Genomic DNA, 19,439 nt, shown 5'->3' on the forward strand with positions numbered 1-19,439 from the left:
TCTTGGAGTGTAAACCTCTCTTAGTCATTTTCTTCTATGTCACGTTATGGGTTTTTTTTTTTTTTATCCCTGTGAGGAAGCAAAGTTTTTTTTTAGGGAGAAGGAAAAGCAGACGAGCTCAATCACGGGTTTCACATTTCTAGGCTGCAGGCGGACAGGGAACTGGCGTGGAAACATTTTGTGCACATTTCATGTACAGAGCAGTAATAACAGTCTAATGAATGAACACACAGGGCTGTGGGGTAGTGATTCATGGCTCAGGCAGTCATGGGAAAACTCAAAGACTTGACCGGCTAAAAGCAAAGAAAACCAGCACTGAGTGTACTGGCATGGAGATCGGGAAGAGCCCATCTGGTGGGATTTGGAAACACGCCATCTCAATGCATAGCGATATTTTATGTACGATCAATGCCCCATATTATAGGAACAGGAGTTCGATTATACTTTGAACTTTGAATGTTGACACAAGAAATAATCACTTTATGACTCCAAAAGCCCCACCCTGCTTAACGCATTGCTGCCAGGTGTGAGATTGTGTTCCTCTCCTTGTGGTTTATTTATACATGTTAAAGCAGACCATGCAAGGATTTAGGCCATGTTCATAGTTGATCCAACACGAAAGGCGCGCGACTTTCATTACAACTTTGCCCTGTGATTTCGGGTCCGACTTCCATGCGAATTCAATGAACAGGATCCGAATTTGATCCAACTTTGAGATGATTGTGACTTGTCCTTTTACCAATCAAAACAATTAAGTTGCTTCTGGTATGGATGAAACCTCACCCCAAATTTATATAAAAAAATATGGCATGCCCCCCCCCTCTAATCCATACCAGGCCTTTTGAGTATGGTATGGGGAACCCCACGCCAAAATTAAAAAAGAGAAAAAAAAAAGTAATGAGGTCCCCCCAAAATCCGGTATGGTCTTGGGGGGACCTCCAGGCATTTTTTTTTCTCAATACATTTTGCTTTGCTAACATTCCTGTAAAAACAAGTTACATATCACAGGTAGGATCAGTTAAAGCGGTGTTCCACCCAAAAGTGGAACTTCTGCTTTAAGCACTCCTCGCTCCCTTACATGCCACATTTGGCATGTAATGTTTTTTGGGGGATGGGGGAGTGGGTACCTGGTTTTGACAGGTACTTCCTGTCCCACTTCCTCCTTCCATCGCATGGCCACCTAGGTGTCTTCTCCTCTCCCCCTAGGCGGCCACTCCCTCTCTGCAATCTTCTGGGGCACGTCACAGGTCCCAGAAGATTGCCTGGCCAATAGGAGAGCGCAGTGCTGCTTGCGCATGCGAAGTGCGCGCCCAGCTGTGAAGCCGCAATCTGTCACAGCCAGGCGCCCACAGTAGTAATGACGGTGCTGCAGAGAGGAGGGGGAGAGCAGCGAGGGTCAGGTGAGTGTCTGTTTATTAAAAGTCAGCAGCTACACTGACTGGAACTCCGCTTTAAGATGCTGATCCGACTTGGATGTGACTTCAATTCAATGGGATGGAATTGGACCTAAGTCAGACCAAAGTAGTGCAGGAACCTTTGCAAAAGTCGGACAGATACAAGTCGGACAAGTTAAGTCGGCTCTCATGGGGAACCATTGATTTAGACTTGGCATGCGACATGTGCTCTGGGCGCTTGTCAGACCAGTGTGAACCAGCCCTGAAGCTGAACTCCAGGACAAGCAGATATTGGGGTTTATTTACTAAAACTGGAGAGTGCAAAATCAGGCTCACTTCAGCATAGAAATCAATAAGCGAAGCGCATGCGCAAGCTGACTGAGCAGGACATGTCCGCTTAGTGCTCTGCACCGACCGGGACCCCATGGCCAGATATTAACGAATTCTATCAGTCCTCAGCCCACCCCACAGTGCCTGTCACATATCTGTGACTCCCGGGCACATTCTGACAGGTTGCACAGTGTGAGGAAAACGAAGCTAAAACCACAGAAGACTCAGAAATCGCTGACTAAAACCGCAGCCAAAATGGTGGCATCAGCATCCCCTCATACCGTACGCTCACATCCACAACTGCAGTTCCGGTCTCCTTCTTCCCTGTCAAAAGGTGAACCCCTTTCTGACATTGGGGTGACCCCCACAGATATACAGAATGTTACAAATGGCTCTGACTTATTAAATCAATTTGAAAGGATTCTCCATAGAGCCTTTCAGAATACCTCAGATAATATCACAGACAAACTGACAGGAGAGATTAGTGAGGTGGGCTGCCGCACCACTATCCTTGAACAAAGGATGAATGAAATAGGTATCACTACCTCTAACCAGACTGAAGAACTAGAATCCCCCAAAGATGAATATTCTCTACTTCAAAACCGCATTGAAGACTTTGAGAACAGGGCCAGGAGGTCCAACCTACGGATACGCGGTATCCCTGAGGTAATTGAGAATCTTCAATCAAGAGTTACAGCACTTTTTCATGAACTTGCTCCATTTATTCCCATAGAACGCTTAGAAATGGATAGAATACATAGATTCCTGGTCCCCCGCAAGGAGTCTGGACCAGGCTCCTTGCGGGGGACCAGGGATAAAAACATTGAAACCCCATAAATGTCCTGGTGTAGATGGCTTTTCATCTGCTTATTATAACCGGTTTTCCACAATTTTATCACCACTTATGGTTAAGGTCTTCAACTCTCTGCTCAATGGACAATCCTTTTGTATTGAATCTCACACAGCTTCCATCTCCATGATACCTAAACCAAATACTGATGATACCTCATGGTCAAATTACAGACCGATATCCATTCTTAACCTAGGTATTAAGATATTGGCCAAAATTCTTGCCACCAGACTTAATCCCATAATAGGTACTTTGATCCACAAGGACCAAATTGGATTTATCCCTTTCTGACAAACTGGTGACATTATTCGCTGAGCTACACTACTGGCACATACAGCCCGCTCTTGTCGTATCCCTAGCTGTTTCCTCTCGTTGGATATACGAAAAGCTTTTGACTTGCTATCTTGTCCTTATCTACATACAATTCTTCAGCAATGAGGATTCGGAGCGAGTTTCTTGCGTTGGATTAATACTTTATATCAAAACCCAAAAGCTTATATATCTTATCCAGGATACAGTTCCGACCCCTTTAATATCGAGAGAGATACCAGACAGGGATGCCCATTATCCCCTCTCCTCTTTGCCCTAGCCATCCAACCCCTAGCACAACTCATTCGATCTAACCCAAACATCAAAGGACTGGAACTCGGGGTCCATCACCACAAATTATGCCTGTTTGCAGATGATGACCTGATATTTCTTACTTCGCCCCTGTTATCAGCACCACCTCTCATGGACATTCTTTTCAAATTCGGACAGTTATCAGGCCTAACAATAAATTTCCACAAATCCACAGCCCTAAACATTTCTTTATCACCTACTCTCCAAACTAAACTTCATGATTCTCTCCCATTTGTCAACTTCACATATTTCTTATCTAGGCATTAATTTTACAGCAAATCCATCTGACCTCTACACAGTCAACTACCCACCTATTCTTACACAACTTACTAAACTCCTAGCTAATTGGTCTTCTCTACCGTTGGCATGGATGAGTAGAATAATGCCCCGTACACACGGTCGGACATTGATCGGACATTCCGACAACAAAATCCTAGGATTTTTTCCGACGGATGTTGGCTCAAACTTGTCTTGCATACACACGGTCACACAAAGTTGTCAGAAAATCCGATCGTTCTGAACGCGGTGACGTAAAACACGTACGTCGGGACTATAAGCGGGGCAGTAGCCAATAGCTTTCATCTCTTTATTTATTCTGAGCATGCGTGGCACTTTGTGCGTCAGATTTGTGTACACACGATTGGAAATTCCAACAACGGATTTTGTTGTTGCAAAATGTTATATCCTGCTCTCAAACTTTGTGCGTCGGAAAATCCGATGGAAAATGTGTGATGGAGCCTACACACGGTCGGAATTTCCGACAACAAGGTCCTATCACACATTTTCCATCGGAAAATTCGACCGTGTGTATGGGGCATAACAGTGATCAAAATGTCTATCCTCCCTAAACTTTTATACCTCTTTAGAGTACTACCTATAACAATCTCTTCACATTTGCTTCGTATTTTATAACGAAAAACCAATCAATTCATTTGGGGCTCACTCAAACCCTATTTACCCAAATTAACTTTATATTCCCCCCATATTAGAGGCAGTCTAATGCCCTGTACACACAATAGGATTTTCCGACAACAAGCTCCCATCGAACATATGTTGTTGGAAAATCATATTGTGTGTACAGGGCATTAATGGCCACCCCCATCAAATCATTCTCTGCAGCTATTACCTTTTGTACCACCACCCCCTCCCTTTAGAATGTAAGCTCTATGAGCAGGGCCTTCCTGTACCTTTTTGTATTGAACTGTACTGTAATTGTGTTGTCTCCCCTATACATTGTAAAGCGCTGTGTAAACTGTTGGCGCTATATAGTTACATAGTAGGTGAGGTTGAAAAAAGACACAAGTCCATCAAGTCCAACCTTAGTGTGTGATTATGTGTCAGTATTACATTACATATCCCTGTATATTGCAGTCATTCAGGTGATTATCTAATAGTTTCTTGAAGCTATCAATGCTCCCCGCTGAGACCTCCGCCTGTGGAAGGGAATTCCACATCCTTGCCGCTCTTACAGTAAAGAACCCTCTACGTAGTTTAAGGTTAAACCTCTTTTCTTCTAATTGTAATGAGTGGCCACGAGTCTTATTAAACTCTCTTCTGCGAAAAAGTTTTATCCCTATTGTGGGGTCACCAGTACAGTATTTGTAAATTGAAATCATATCCCCTCTCAAGCGTCTCTTCTCCAGAGAGAATAAGTTCAGTGCTCGCAACCTTTCCTCATAACTAAGATCCTCCAGACCCTTTATTAGCTTTGTTGCCCTTCTTTGTATTCGCTCCATTTCCAGTACGTCCCTCCTGAGGACTGGTGTCGAGAACTGGACAGCATACTCCAGGTGCGGCCGGACCAGAGTCTTGTAGAGCGGGAGAATTATCGTTTTATCTCTGCAGTTGATCCCCCTTTTAATGCATGCCAATATTCTGTTTGCATGCCATTGCTGAGCCTATCATCTACTAAGACCCCCAGGTCCTTTTCCATCCTAGATTCCCCCAGAGGTTCTCCCCCTAGTGTATAGATTGCATTCATATTTTTGCCACCCAAATGCATTATTTTACATTTTTCTACATTAAACCTCATTTGCCATGTAGTTGCCCACCCCATTAATTTGTTCAGGTCTTTTTGCAAGATTTCCACATCCTGCGGAGAAGTTATTGCCCTGCTTAGCTTAGTATCGTCTGCAAATACAGAGATTGAACTGTTTATCCCATCCTCCAGGTCGTTTATGAACAAATTAAAGATTGGTCCCAGCACAGAACCCTGGGGAACCCCACTACCCACCCCTGACCATTCTGAGTACTCCCCATTTATCACCACCCTCTGAACACGCCCTTGTAGCTAGTTTTCAATCCATGTACTCACCCTATGGTCCATGCCAACGCACCTTATTTTGTACAGTAAACGTTTATGGGGAACTGTGTCAAATGCTTTTGCAAAATCCAGATACACCACATCTACGGGCCTTCCTTTATCTAGATGGCAACTCACCTCCTCATAGAAGGTTAATAGATTGGTTTGGCAAGAACGATTCTTCATGAATCCATGCTGATTACTGCTAATGATATCATTCTTATTACTAAAATCTTGTATATAGTCCCTTATCATCCCCTCCAAGAGTTTACATACTATTGATGTTAGGCTAACTGGTCTGTAATTCCCAGGGATGTTTTTTGGGCCCTTTTTAAATATTGGTGCTACATTGGCTTTTCTCCAATCAGCTGGTACCATTCCAGTCAATAGACTGTCTGTAAAAATTAGGAACAACGGTCTGGCAATCACCTAACTGAGTTCCCTAAGTACCCTCGGATGCAAGCCATCTGGTCCCGGTGATTTATTAATGTTAAGTTTCTCAAGTCTAATTTTAATTCCGTCCTCTGTTAACCATGTAGGTGCTTCCTGTGTTGTGTCATGAGGATAAACACTGCAGTTTTGGTTACTGAAGCCCCCCGATTCACTCGTGAAGACTGAGGAGAAGAATAAATTCAATACCTTTGCCATCTCCCATCCTTTGTAACCAGATGTCCTTCCTCATTCTTTATGGGGCCAATATGGTCTGTCCTCCCTTTTTTACTGTTTACATACTTAAAGAATTTCTTGGGATTTTTTTTTGCTCTCCTCCGCTATGTGTCTTTCATGTTCTATCTTAGCCATCCTAATTGCACCCTTACATTTCTTATTGCATTCTTTATAAATTCTGAATGCTGAGGATGATCCCTCAACCTTGTATTTTTTGAAGGCCTTCTCCTTTGCTTTTATATGCATTTTTACATTGGAGTTAAGCCATCCAGGATGTTTGTTCGCTCTTTTAAATTTATTACCCAATGGGATACATTGGCTAATGCCCTTATTTAATATGCTCTTAAAGCAAACCCATCTCTCCTCCGTATTCTTTGTTCCTAATATTTTATCCCAATTTATGCCTTTTAGCAAGGTTTGTAGTTTAGGGAAGTTGGCTCTTTTGAAATTCAGTGTCTTTGTGTTCCCTTCATGTTTCCTATTTGTGTGATTTATACTGAAACTAATTGACCTGTGATCGCTGTTACCTAAATTGCCCCGTATTTCCACATCTGTTATCAGGTCTGTATTGTTGGTAATCAGTAGATCTAGTAATGTTTTATTTCTAGTTGGTGCGTCTACCATCTGACCCATAAAATTGTCCTGCAAGACACTAAGGAACTGGCGAGCCTTAAATGAATGCGCGGTTCCCTCCGCCCAGTCTATGTCTGGATAATTAAAATCCCCCATTATGATAACACTTCCCATCCTTGCTGCTAATCCAATTTGTGATAGGAGATCCGTCTCCACTTCCTCCCTCAGGTTAGGGGGCCTATAGCATACTCCCAGTATTATTTTCCCCTTAGCTTCATCCCTTTGGAGCTCTACCCATAAAGATTCCACCTCCTCCCTAGCCCCCTCAGTGATGTCATCTCTCACATTCACTTGTACATTATTCTTGATATATAGGCATACCCCTCCCCCTTTTTTACCCTCTCTATCCTTGCGGTATAGGGTATACCCTTGAATGTTTGCCAGCCAATCATGAGAGCTGTTGAAGAACCAGGTCTCTGAAATTCCCACAAAATCCAAATCCTCCTTGTACAACAGTATCTCTAGTTCACCCATCTTGCCCGCCATGCTCCTGGCATTGGTGAACATGCCACATAGTTTAGACCGGTCGCATATTGTCCTCGTATTGGGTGTTTCAAGATTGCAACTAAGACTTGCTACTATACTCACCTTGTGTTTTTGTGCTTTGGTTAACCTACCACTAATGCCCCCAATACTACCCTCTGGAATATCTTCCGCGCTGGCTATCACTGTCTCTGGACCCTCCCCCCCATCGCCTAGTTTAAAAACCTCTCTAACTTTTTGGCCATCTTCATTCCCAGCAGATCTGCACCCTCCTCATTTAGGTGCAGTCCGTCCCTTCTATAGTACCGGTTACCGACTGAGAAGTCGGCCCAGTCCTCCAGGAACCCAAACCCCTCCTTACTACACCAGCACTTCAGCCACTTGTTTACTTCCCTAATCTCCCTCTGCCTTTCTGGTGTGGCTCGATGTACCGGTAGTATTCCTGAGAACACTACCTTGGAGGTCCTTTTCCTCAATTTAGCTCCTAAGTCCCTAAAATCGTTCTTTAGGACACTCCATCTGCCTCTGACTTTGTCATTGGTGCCAATGTGCACCATGACAGCCTGGTCTTCCCCAGCCCCTCCCAGTAATCTGTCCACAAGATCCGTGATGTGCCGAACCCGAGCGCCCGGTAAACAACATACTGTTCGGCGCTTCAGGTCTTGGTTACAGATTGCCCTCTCTGTCCTTCTAAGAATTGAGTCCCCTACCACCAGAATCTGTCTTTCCTTTCCCTTTGCTGCCCCCCCACTCTCACTGGAGGAGTTCTTCCCCTGGCAGCTAGGAGAGTCCCTCATCTCCAGCAGTGCTGGTCCCTGACTGGTTTCACCAATGTCACTCAATGGAGTGTACTTATTGGGATGCTCCAGTCCTGGATCGGCCTATCTGGCACTTCCCCCTCTACCCCTCCTGACTGTCACCCATCTACTCTTTGCTAGTGCCTGCACCTCTTTGTCTCCATCCGCCTCTGTGCTGGCCCCTGCCGGCACCTGCCGTGTACGTTCCTGGCTCACCTTTAGTATGGAGGGACTTCTCAGTGCTGACAGTTGCTTCCCCAGATTCAGAACCTGGGCTTCCAGGGAAACAATGTGCTTACATTTTGCACAGCAGTATTCGCCCTTGATCGGATGATCTAGGAACGCATACATGCGGCAAGATGTACAAAGAGTCGCCTCTCCACACCCGCCGGGCATCGTACCTATTAAATTTAGTGAGGATTTGGGGATTTTACCCTGTCCAAATTACCTAACAGCTAGCTTCCTGGCACTAATACTCAAGACAATACACAGGTACACGACAATACACAGGTACTCACAGACCTACGTGCACTCGCAATACACAAGTACACAGTACACAATACACAAGTACTAACGATCCACACACACTACTCAGACAACACTCAGATACTCACACTACACAGGTACTATGACCCCTGTTATAACCTCCTGTTTTAAACTCTGGTTTTTAACTCCCACTTACACCAAGCTCCACAGCTTCAGACTGAGCATGCTCAGACTGAGTCCTACAACCAGTTAAATAGGCACCTGTGAGCAATTAACCACACCCCTTAATTGATAGACTGATGAAACCAGAGAGAAAAAAAAAAAAAAAAAAAAGCTATTTAAAAAGTGACAGCAAAAGGCAAATTAAAAACTAAAAGGAAAAGCCCCAAAAATGCAACCCAGCAAACAGACAGCAAACAGCAAACAAACAGACAGCAAACAGCAAACAGACAGCAAGACTTGTATACTCTAACTCTGGTTTTTAACTCCCACTTATTCCAGCTCCACTTACACCAAGCTCCACAGCTTCAGACTGAGCACATATAAGTCGCATATAATAATAATAATAATAGTGTGCCAGATTTCACTAAATATTCACTAAATATTATTACGCATCACAACTAGCACAATTACCCAAATATCACGCCACGAAGGAAACTCCATTATGGGTATCATTGGAGTCAATTGACTGTGACCCTCTTTCTATTGCAAATTTACTATGGTTAACTCCTACACAGCGGAAGAAAATCACAAATCCTATTACCAAACACAGCCTTTCCATTTGGGACAGACTGAAAAGCAGATAGGGAGGCACAGTAGTGTAGTGGATAGTACTTTCACCTAGCAATAAGAAGGGTCACTGGTTCGAATCCCAACCACGACACTACCTGCCTGGAGTTTGCATGTTCTCCCTGTGCCTGCGTGGGTTTCCTCCAGGTACTCTGGTTCCCTCCCACACTTCAAAGACATGCTGGTAGGTTAATTGGATCCTGTCTAAATTGTCCCTAGTATGTATGAATGTGAGTTAGGGACCTTAGATTGTAAGCTCCTTGCGGGTAGGGACTGATGTGAATGTACAATGTATATGTAAAGCGCTGCGTAAATTCAAGGTGCTATATAAGTACATAAAATAAATATCCAAACATAAGCCCCTCCTCTCCTTCCTTCTACACAGCCTGGTCCTTCCCAAGTTTTTTTTCAGCGTGGTCAAATGTAGGTTTGATTAGAGTTCATAAATTTTTTAAATCTCAAAATATACCTTTTTTCAGACTTATGCAAAACATATTCCCTTCCATCCACAGAAACCTTTCGATATCTCCAAATTAAATTTTTTTTGGAACGCAACAAACCCACTGACATACAAACCCCTGACTTCACGGTCTTCGAAAATGCTTGCAAATCTGACCCCCATAGATGTGGACCTATTTCTGCCATATATAAACAATTGCTCTCTCATGTAACCTCTTCTCCTCCAACATACACAACCAAATGGGAAACGGATCTTCATCTTCAACCAAACGTACTAGACTTGACTCAAATTGGGCAAACAACTAAATCAGCCACACCAAATATAGTGGCTCTCAAAACAAATTATAAGGTACTAACTAGATGGTATCTGGTCCTATCCAGAAAATCCAAATTTTCCCCCCAATATATATCCCTCTCACTGTTTTCGAGGCTGTACTACCCTGGGTTCACATGTACATATCTGGTGGGAATGTCCCATAGTAAGCTCTTTTTGGTCAGAAATCTTCAAAATTCTTTCTACTATGTTCAACATAACCCTAACACCCGATCCCTCAGTAGCACTTCTGAACAGAAAACCACAAATCATATCGCACCGCCAATTTAAATGACTTCTTTTTGTAACCACGTCAGCTAAACAAACTGTAGCAAAAGCGTGGAAATCAAACTCACTCTGCACAGAATCAGTCAAACAAAGAGTTACACAATCTAAAAAAACGCAAATGCAAAAACTGAAGCTATCTTGCTTCTAATTTTGATTCCTTATGGAGACCTTGGATTAAACATTATTTACCCCCCTGGTTTGGACTGTTCACAGATTTTTCCCTGGGAGTTTATAATATCCTCCCCGCTACTATTATTACCTTCACCTGATTCTCTAAACCATTGGTCCCCCTGGACATTTCCTTCTCTCTCCCTTCTGTGCCCTATCCCCTCCACTTGGTTTATACCTGATAATTATCTGATATACTAACTGTAATAGAAGATGCTTTGAATGGTTGGGATTTTTGACCTTCGCACCAGATAAAGCCAAGCCAAAAGAGGGAACTTGGCCCTGGTTTAGCCTAATTTATTCCCCCAGCTATTTTACAGCACATTAACGTTATATTTCTTTATAGGTTCATTCACTTCTATTCTCTTCATGGATGACATGATTATATTATTTCAATCAACTTAATTTCTCAATTATTTTTCGTTAAATAGCTGAAGCTATGAGTATGACACTTCATGTTACATAATCTTCTCCTACAACCCCACTATGTTATCTATTTTCATTTACCTTTATAAGAGTTACCGTATATACTCGAGTATAAGTCGAATTTTTCAGCACATTTTTTTGTGCTGAAAGTACCCCCCTCGACTTATACTCGAGTCAAGCACTTTTCTGCAGCAAAAAAATTCATTTTCCGAACCGAATTTGGGGCCCCATATCTCAGGGCCACTTGGTGCTAGAAACCCCAAATTTGGTATGCAAACCCAGTGGACCACAACATATCCAAAGCTGAAGTTCCTAGCACTAAGTGGCCCCGAGATACGGGGCGCCAAAATCGGTTCGGAAAATGTCATTCTCTGCTGCAGAAAAGTGCTTGACATTTTCTGAACCGAATTTGGGGCGCCATATCTCAGGGCCACTTGGTGCTAGAAACCCCAAATTTGGTATGCAAACCCAGTGGACCTGGTACCACAACATATCCAAAGCTAAAGTTCCTAGCACTAAGTGGCCCCGAGATACGGGGCCCCAAAATCGGTTCGGAAAATGTCATTCTCTGCTGCAGAAAAGTGCTTGACATTTTCTGAACTGATTTTTGGGGCCCTGTATCTCGGGGTCACTTGATGCTAGTTCCACTGGGTTTGCACACCAAATTTGGGGTTCTTAGCACTAAGTGGCCCCGAGATACGGGGCCCCAAATTCGGTCAACTGTGTCTATCTGCAGCAATGTCATTTCGGGACCCTTTGAGTTCAGAGACCCCAAATTTTGGCTGCAGCTAGGGGGCATCTAGGAACCCTTAACTACCGAGTTTGAAGTTCAGGGGACCTATGGCTGCAAATGGGCACAGTGAGGCTGCAAATGGGCATTGTTGACCCTCTTTTCCACTTAAAGTAGCTGTGCATTTCTCACCCTCATCTTATACTCGGGTCAATAAGTTTTTCCCATTTTTTTTTTTGTGGTAAATTAGGGCCTCGACTTATACTCGGAACAACTTATACTCGAGTATATATGGTACTTTCCTGAATGATTAAGCCTTTTTCTACTATACTATTGTACATGCTCTGTTAATGGAATGTCTAATCCTATTATATTACTGTACATGCTCTGTTAACCTCCCTGGCGGTATGATTATTTCAGATTTTAGGTGCTGAAAGCGGTACAATTATTTTGCATGGAAATTTGGTGTTTTATATTGTAGGCCTGTAATTCTTAGGAATAACTCACTTAAATCCGTCCAAACAAGAGTCTAGTAAATATCCCGGGTATGATAAAGTTTGAAAAACGAAATCATAAATTATAATATAATAAATAACTATAAATAATTATACCAAATAATAATATAATAATAATAAAAATTATTCAATAATGTAATCAAATCAAAAACACTGAAATTTGCTCAGTTGCAGAATTGTCACTGTCAGTGCTTGATGACGGATCTCCGCACAAATCACTATCGCTCAATTCTGCAAGTGATTTCAATTTATTATCGCTGTTCTCTAGCTGGTCTAAAACCACTTTTGATGTAAAGGGACGGTTTTGGTTGCTATAGACAGTCTCCAGTTTCCAGGCAGAAAGAACAGTTTTTATAATATAAAACTGCATGCAGGACACTGGACAAACCACTAGGGACAAAGGGGATGTGTAATTATTTGATACAGTACTGTATCTGTACTGTGTGTTTTACTTTTTGAATTTGGCGCCGAACTCCGTCCCCGTGCGTCGCAGCGCTCGCAGGGAACGGAGCTCGGCACTGTGAATCGAGCGAGACACGGCGGATCACAGATCACAGCGAGGAGACATCGCAGGATCCAGGCGACAAGGTAAGTAACCTCTACATAGATCCTGCTATGCGATCCCGAGTCTGGCTCCCCAGAGAGCCCCCCTTACTTCAAGGTCCCCAGAGAGCCCCCCTTACATCGGGGTTCCCAGAGTGCCCCCTTACTTCAGGGACCCCAAAGTGCCCCCCTTACTTCAGGGACCCCAAAGTGCCCCCCTTACATCAGGGTCTCCAGAAGACCCCTCCTTACATCTGGGTCCCCAGAGGGCCCCTTCTTACATCAGGGTCCCCAGAGAGCCCCCCCTCACATCAGGGTCCCCAGAGAGCCCCCCTTACTTTAGGGTCCCCAGAGAGCCCCCTTACATCAGGCTTCCCAGAGGGCCCCCCCTTACTTCAGAGTCCCCAAAGACCCCCCCCCCCTTACATCAGGGTCCCCAAAAAGCCCTTCCTTACTTCAGGGTCCCCAGAGAGCCCCCCCTTACAACAGGGTCCCCCCAGACAGGCACCCCCCCTCTTTCCAGAGGTTCCCCTGTACCTGGCTGGTCTCCGCTGTGCACCTTGGACCACCAGCACATCTCTGAACCCCCCACCTGTGGGGAGGTGGGAGGCAGCGATCATCAGCTCTATGGTGTCCATGGGCGGCGGGATCTCCCTGGGGCTTGTAGTTCTCTCCGAATGTATCCACTGGAGAGGGGAGGGGCCTCTGATCCAGGCGTGTATCATCAAGAGTGTAGAAGCAGAGTGACTCACTGAAGAGTGAAGCCAATACATTCCCGGGTCAGAGGCCCCTCCCCTTTCCAGTGGATACAGTTGGAGAGAGAACTACAAGCCCCAAGAAGATCCTGCGGGTCGAGGGCACTATAGAGCCGCCGATAGCCGCCTCCCACCACCCCCCCTGCATGTTAAACGGACAGCCAGGGGTGCAGGGGGAGATGTCGGGTCTTGGGACTCCCCCACAGCGGCAGAACGGCAGGACCCAGTCACAAGTGCGACTGCAGCGACCCATATAGTTACGCCACTGGGTATATTATATTTGCTTGTTTTAAACTTTTTTTTACATGCTTCCTGGTTTCTGGCCTAGGCTTTAATTTACAGTATATATTTCAAATGAATTTTCAGCTGTTATCCTGGAGTTCAGTTTAAAAAAAAAATGCTGACTTTGCATATATCACTTTTAGCTTTTTCCATTGAACTACTTGGGATGCTGGGTCACTCCTTTCCCAGTTTCTGTGTCAGACGTCTTCAGTTCTGGGTAGGTTGCCAAGTTCTTTGTTCTGTGACTCGATGGTTTCCGACTTCCTTAAAAAAACCTAAGCACTGTTCCTTATTTGTCGATTGCATCTCTAGACTTTAAATATGCAGCTGCTGTTCACCTCCAGTTGCTCGTGTCCTCAGCATTGGGCTGCCCATAGACAAAAGCATGAAGGGTGCGGTCGGACATGCAGACAGGATACGGCTGTCATCATGATGCACAGAGTGCAATATACTTGTAAGGTCAACCTACTGTTTATTTCAGTGGAGGAGGAAGGATAAGCTGGGGGAGAGCAACATTTCATCGCAACTGATTCTGTCCAATCAGCTGAGAGCAGGAGAGTGCAGGGGGCGGACCGAACTGCTGGAGACAGACCACTGCTTTGGAACAAAGGGCAATAGTCCTGATCTTCACCCTGCAGAGGGGATTCTCACTTTTGGGTTGGCACTAATATATATTAAAGAGGACCTTCACACATATATATATATATATATATATATATATATATATATATATATATATATATATATATATACAAACATACATACATACATACATATATATATATATATATATATATATATATATATACAGTGGGGACGGAAAGAACTCAGACCCCCTTAAATTTTTCACTCTTTGTTATATTGCAGCCATTTGCTAAAATCATTTAAGTTAATTTTTTTCCTCATTAATGTACACACAGCACCCCATATTGACAGAAAAACACAGAATTGTTGACATTTTTGCAGATTTATTAAAAAAGAAAAACTGAAATATCACATGATCCTAAGTATTCAGACCCTTTGCTGTGACACTCATATATTTAACTCAGGTGCTGTCCATTTCTTCTGATAATCCTTGAGATGGTTCTACACCTTCATTTAAGTCCAGCTGTGTTTGATTATACTGATTGGACTTGATTAGGAAAGCCACACACCTGTCTATATAAGACCTTACAGCTCACAGTGCATGTCAGAGCAAATGAGAATCATGAGGTTAAAGGAACTGCCTAAGGAGCTCAGAGACAGAATTGTGGCAAGGCACAGATCTGGCCAAGGTTACAAAAAAGTTTCTGCTGCACTTAAGGTTCCTAAGAGCACTGTGGCCTCCATAATCCTTAAATGGAAGACGTTTGGGACGACCAGAACCCTTCCTAGAGCTGGCCGTCCGGCCAAACTGAGCTATCGGGGGAGAAGAGCCTTGGTGAGAGAGGTAAAGAAGAACCCAAAGATTACTGTGGCTGAGCTCCAAAGATGCAGTCGGGAGATGGGAGAAAGTTGTAGAAAGTCAACCATCACTGCAGCCCTCCACCAGTCGGGGCTTTATGGCAGAGTAGCCCGACCGAAGCCTCTCCTCAGTGCAAGACACATGAAAGCCCACATGGAGTTTGCTAAAAAAAACACCTGAAGGACTCTAAGATGGTGAGAAATAAGATTCTCTGGTCTGATGAGACCAAGATAGAACTTTTTAGCCTTAATTCTAAGCGGTATGTGTGGAGAAAACCAGGCACTGCTCATCACCTGTCCAATACAGTCACAACAGTGAAGCATGGTGGTGGCAGCATCATGCTGTGGGGGTGTTTTTTAGCTGCAGGGACAGGACGACTGGTTGCAATCGAGGGAAAGATGAATGCGGCCAAGTACAGGGATATCCTGGACGAAAACCTTCTCTAGAGTGCTCAGGACCTCAGACTGGGCCGAAGGTTTACCTTCCAACAAGACAATGACCTTAGCACACAGCAAAAATAACGAAGGAGTGGCTTCACAACAACTCCGTGACTGTTCTTGAATGGCCCAGCCAGAGCCCTGACTTAAACCCAATTGAGCATCTCTGGAGAGACCTAAAAATGACTGTCCACCAACGTTTACCATCCAACCTGACAGAACTGGAGAGGATCTGCAAGGAGGAATGGCAGAGGATCCCCAAATCCAGGTGTGAAAAACTTGTTGCATCTTTCCCAAAAAGACTCATGGCTGTATTAGATCAAAAGGGTGCTTCTAGGTGAGCAAAGGGTCTGAATACTTAGGACCATGTGATATTTCAGTTTTTCTTTTCTAATAAATCAGCAAAAATGTCAACAATTCTGTGTTTTTCTGTCAATATGGGGTGCTGTGTGTACATTAATGAGGAAAAAAATGAACTTAAATTATTTTAGCAAATGGCTGCAATATAACAAAGAGTGAAAAATTTAAGGGGGTCTGAGTACTTTCCGTCCCCACTGTGTGTATATATATATATATTTATATATATATATACACTATATTAACAAAATTATTGGGTCATGTATCTTTACACGCGCATGAGCTTTAATGGCATCCCACTTCCAGTCTTAGTCCGTAGGGATCAATATTGAGTTGGCCCACCCTTTGCAGCTTTAACAGCTTCAACTCTTCTGGGAAGGCTGTCCACAAGGTTTAGGAGTGTGTCTATGGGAATGTTTGACCATTCTTCCAGAAGCGCATTTGTGAGGCCAGGCACTGATGTTGGACAAGAAGGCCTGGCTCACAGTCTCCGCTCTAATTCATCCCAAAGGTGTTCTATCAGGTTGAGGTCAGGACTTTGTGCAGGCCAGTCATGTTCCTCCTCCTCCTCAAAATCGCTCATCCATGTCTTTATGTACCTTGTTCGTGCAGGAAGGGGCCATCCCCAAACTGTTCCCACAAAGTTAGGGACATGAAATTGTCCAAAATGTCTTGGTATACTGACAACTTAAGAGTTCCCTTCACTGGAACTAAGGGGCCAAGCCAACCCTTGAAAAACAACCCCACATCATAATCCCCCCTCCACTAAATGATTTGGACCAGTGCACAAAGCAAGGTCCATAAAGACCTGGATGAGTTTGGGATGGAGGAACTTGACTGGCCTGTGCAGAGTCCTGACCTCAACCCGATAGAACACCCTTGGCATGAATTAGAGCAGAGACTGCAAGCCAGGCCTTCTTGTCCAATAATACACTTCTGGAAGAATGGTCAAACATTCCCATAGATACGCTCCTAAACCTTGTGGACAGCCTTCCCAGAAGAGTTGAAGCTGTTATAGCTGCAAAAAAAAAAAAAGTGTGGGCCAACTCAATATTGAACCCTACGGACTAAGACTGGGATGTCATTAAAGTTCATGTGTGTGTAAAGGCAGGCGTCCCAATACTTTTGACAATATAGTGTAGGTGACAACCATACAAATAATTTCCCATAGTCATACTTATGGCCAGAGTAAGCAGAGCAGTTTAGGTGACAGAGGCCTACACGTTCACCAGGAACATTTTCCCCGGGATCTCGGCAATAAACGGCAATAAACGGAAGTGATTATTTACAGATTAACAGCCCCGAGCTCCTCTCCGACATTCTCATTTACACAAAAGGCTTCCTGCGCTTTTTTTTGGGCCTCTGCCTGTTGAACATGTGTCTGGCCGTTTAGTAGAATGGATGAGATCCTCCTTTATATGGGAATTCAGTGCTAAGTGACATCTGCCTTAACCCCTGCCTTCCAGATGACTTCACAAACCTGCTGCTGGCCGAGGCCCTGCTGGAGATCTGTTTAAAGGAGAACGTTGCCAAACTCAAAGACTCCATTCCATTAATGGAAAGCAACGAGCCAAAACTGCATCAAGCCAAGAACTATCTGAGCGGTATTCTAAACAGAGGCAAATTACCAGTAAGTGACAGATGGGAACCTTGTCTGCTTTGATATCACTATCGGACGTGTTCTTCTCCCATTCCTGATATGTAGCATTGTGTGCACTCATCTTTATTAGAAGCCAATTCTGGAGAGAATCGGGGGGAATTAAAGTGATACTAAACACATTGGGGTTGATTTACTAAAGGCAAATAGACTGTGCACTTTGCAAAGTGCAGTTGCTCCAGAGCTTATTAAATGAGCTCTGCTGACTTCCATCATCCAATCAGGTGCAAGCAAAAATGCATTTTTTTTAATTTTCCTTGCACATGATTGGGTACTCTTTGCAAAATGAAGCTTTGCTTCATTTACTAAGCTCTGGAGCAACTGCACTTTGTAAAGTTCACAGTCTATTTGCCTTTTGTAAATCAACCCCACACTGTTTAATTTACATTTACTAAAAGCAAAAGGATTGCATTTGTGAGGTCAGGCACTGGTGTTGGATGAGAAGGCCTGCCTCGCAGTCTCTGCTATAATTCATCCCAAAGGTGTTCTATCGGGTTGAGGTCAGGACTCCGTGCAGGCCAGTCAAGTTCCTCCACCCAAAACTCGCTCATCCATTTCTTTATGGACCTTGCTTTGTGCAGGAAGGGGCCATCCCCAAACTGTTCCTGCAAAGTTGGGAGCATGAATTTGTCCAAAATGTCAAAAAGGCTGTAGATTCTGTAAGTGCAGTTGCTCCAGAGCTTATTAAATGAGCAGAAGCTCTGCTGACTTCCATCATCCAATCAGGTGCAAGAAAAAATGCTTTTTATTTCCTTGCACGTGATTGGGTACTCTTTGCAAAGTGAAACTTTACCTCATTTACTAAGCTCTGAAGAGACTGCACTTGCAGAGTGTAGTTGCACTTTGCAAAGTGCACAGTCTTTAGTAAATCAACCCCATTGTGCTCAGTGCAGCTGAGCGTTTTCCTGTCACTGCATCTGCCACACCGACAACGCAGCATCCGAGGAGTTTTAAAGCTTGGGGGCGGATCCTCATAGGGATTCACAGACATTAGATCCCCATAAAATAGAAAACAAACAAAGCCACCGCTTCAGGTCAGTCCACTTTGTATAATCTCGATTCCACATAGCAAGGTACCGGTCTAGTTCAAAGTCATGGGGGTTGATTTACTAAAGGCAAATAGACTATGCACTTTGCAAAGTGCAGTTGCTCCGAAGCTTAGTAAATGAGGTTAAGATTCACTTTGCAAAGAGTATCCAATCAAGTGCAAGGAAAATAAAAAAACAGCATTTTTGCTTGCACATGATTGGATGATGGAATGAAGTCAGCAGAGCTTCTGCTCATTTACTGAGCTCTGGAGCAACTGCTCTTGCAAAGTGTGCTTGCCTTTAGTAAATCAAAACCATGGAATGCTACACAAAAGGAAACAGATGACCACACTCAAGGATGTAGGAATTCCAAACGATTTATTAAAAATTCTTTAAAAGACTAACATCACAGCTCCACAAATAGGGAACGGTGTTGACGCGTTTCATAATGATTAAGCTTGAAACGTGTCAACCAGGTTCTCTATTTGTGTAGCTGTGATGTTAGTCTCTTAAAGGATTATTAATCAATCATTTGGAATCCCTACAGTGCGGCCATCCCTTTCCTTTTGTATTAGGCCGCTTTTCACACAGGGCGGACTGCGGCTGCGATCTCTCCGCTGATCCCCCCTGAGTAGACAGGTGACAGGTCTGCATGAGCGGTGTGGACACAGACTGCTTTTCCCTAT

General features: G+C 43.9%; 1 protein-coding gene across 1 annotated transcript in view; it reads left to right on the forward strand.

The window, feature by feature from the left end:
- Positions 1 to 19,439, forward strand: part of TTC7A (tetratricopeptide repeat domain 7A) — a 577,716-nt gene that overhangs the window by 35,645 nt on the left and 522,632 nt on the right. Inside the window, exon 2 of the mRNA XM_073628505.1 lies at positions 17,535 to 17,698. Coding sequence (XP_073484606.1) covers positions 17,535 to 17,698 — 164 coding nt within the window. The remainder of the gene's footprint in view (positions 1 to 17,534; positions 17,699 to 19,439) is intronic.

The sequence above is a fragment of the Aquarana catesbeiana genome, linkage group LG04, assembly GCF_042186555.1.
Source record: "Aquarana catesbeiana isolate 2022-GZ linkage group LG04, ASM4218655v1, whole genome shotgun sequence".
Lineage (NCBI taxonomy): Eukaryota > Metazoa > Chordata > Amphibia > Anura > Ranidae > Aquarana > Aquarana catesbeiana.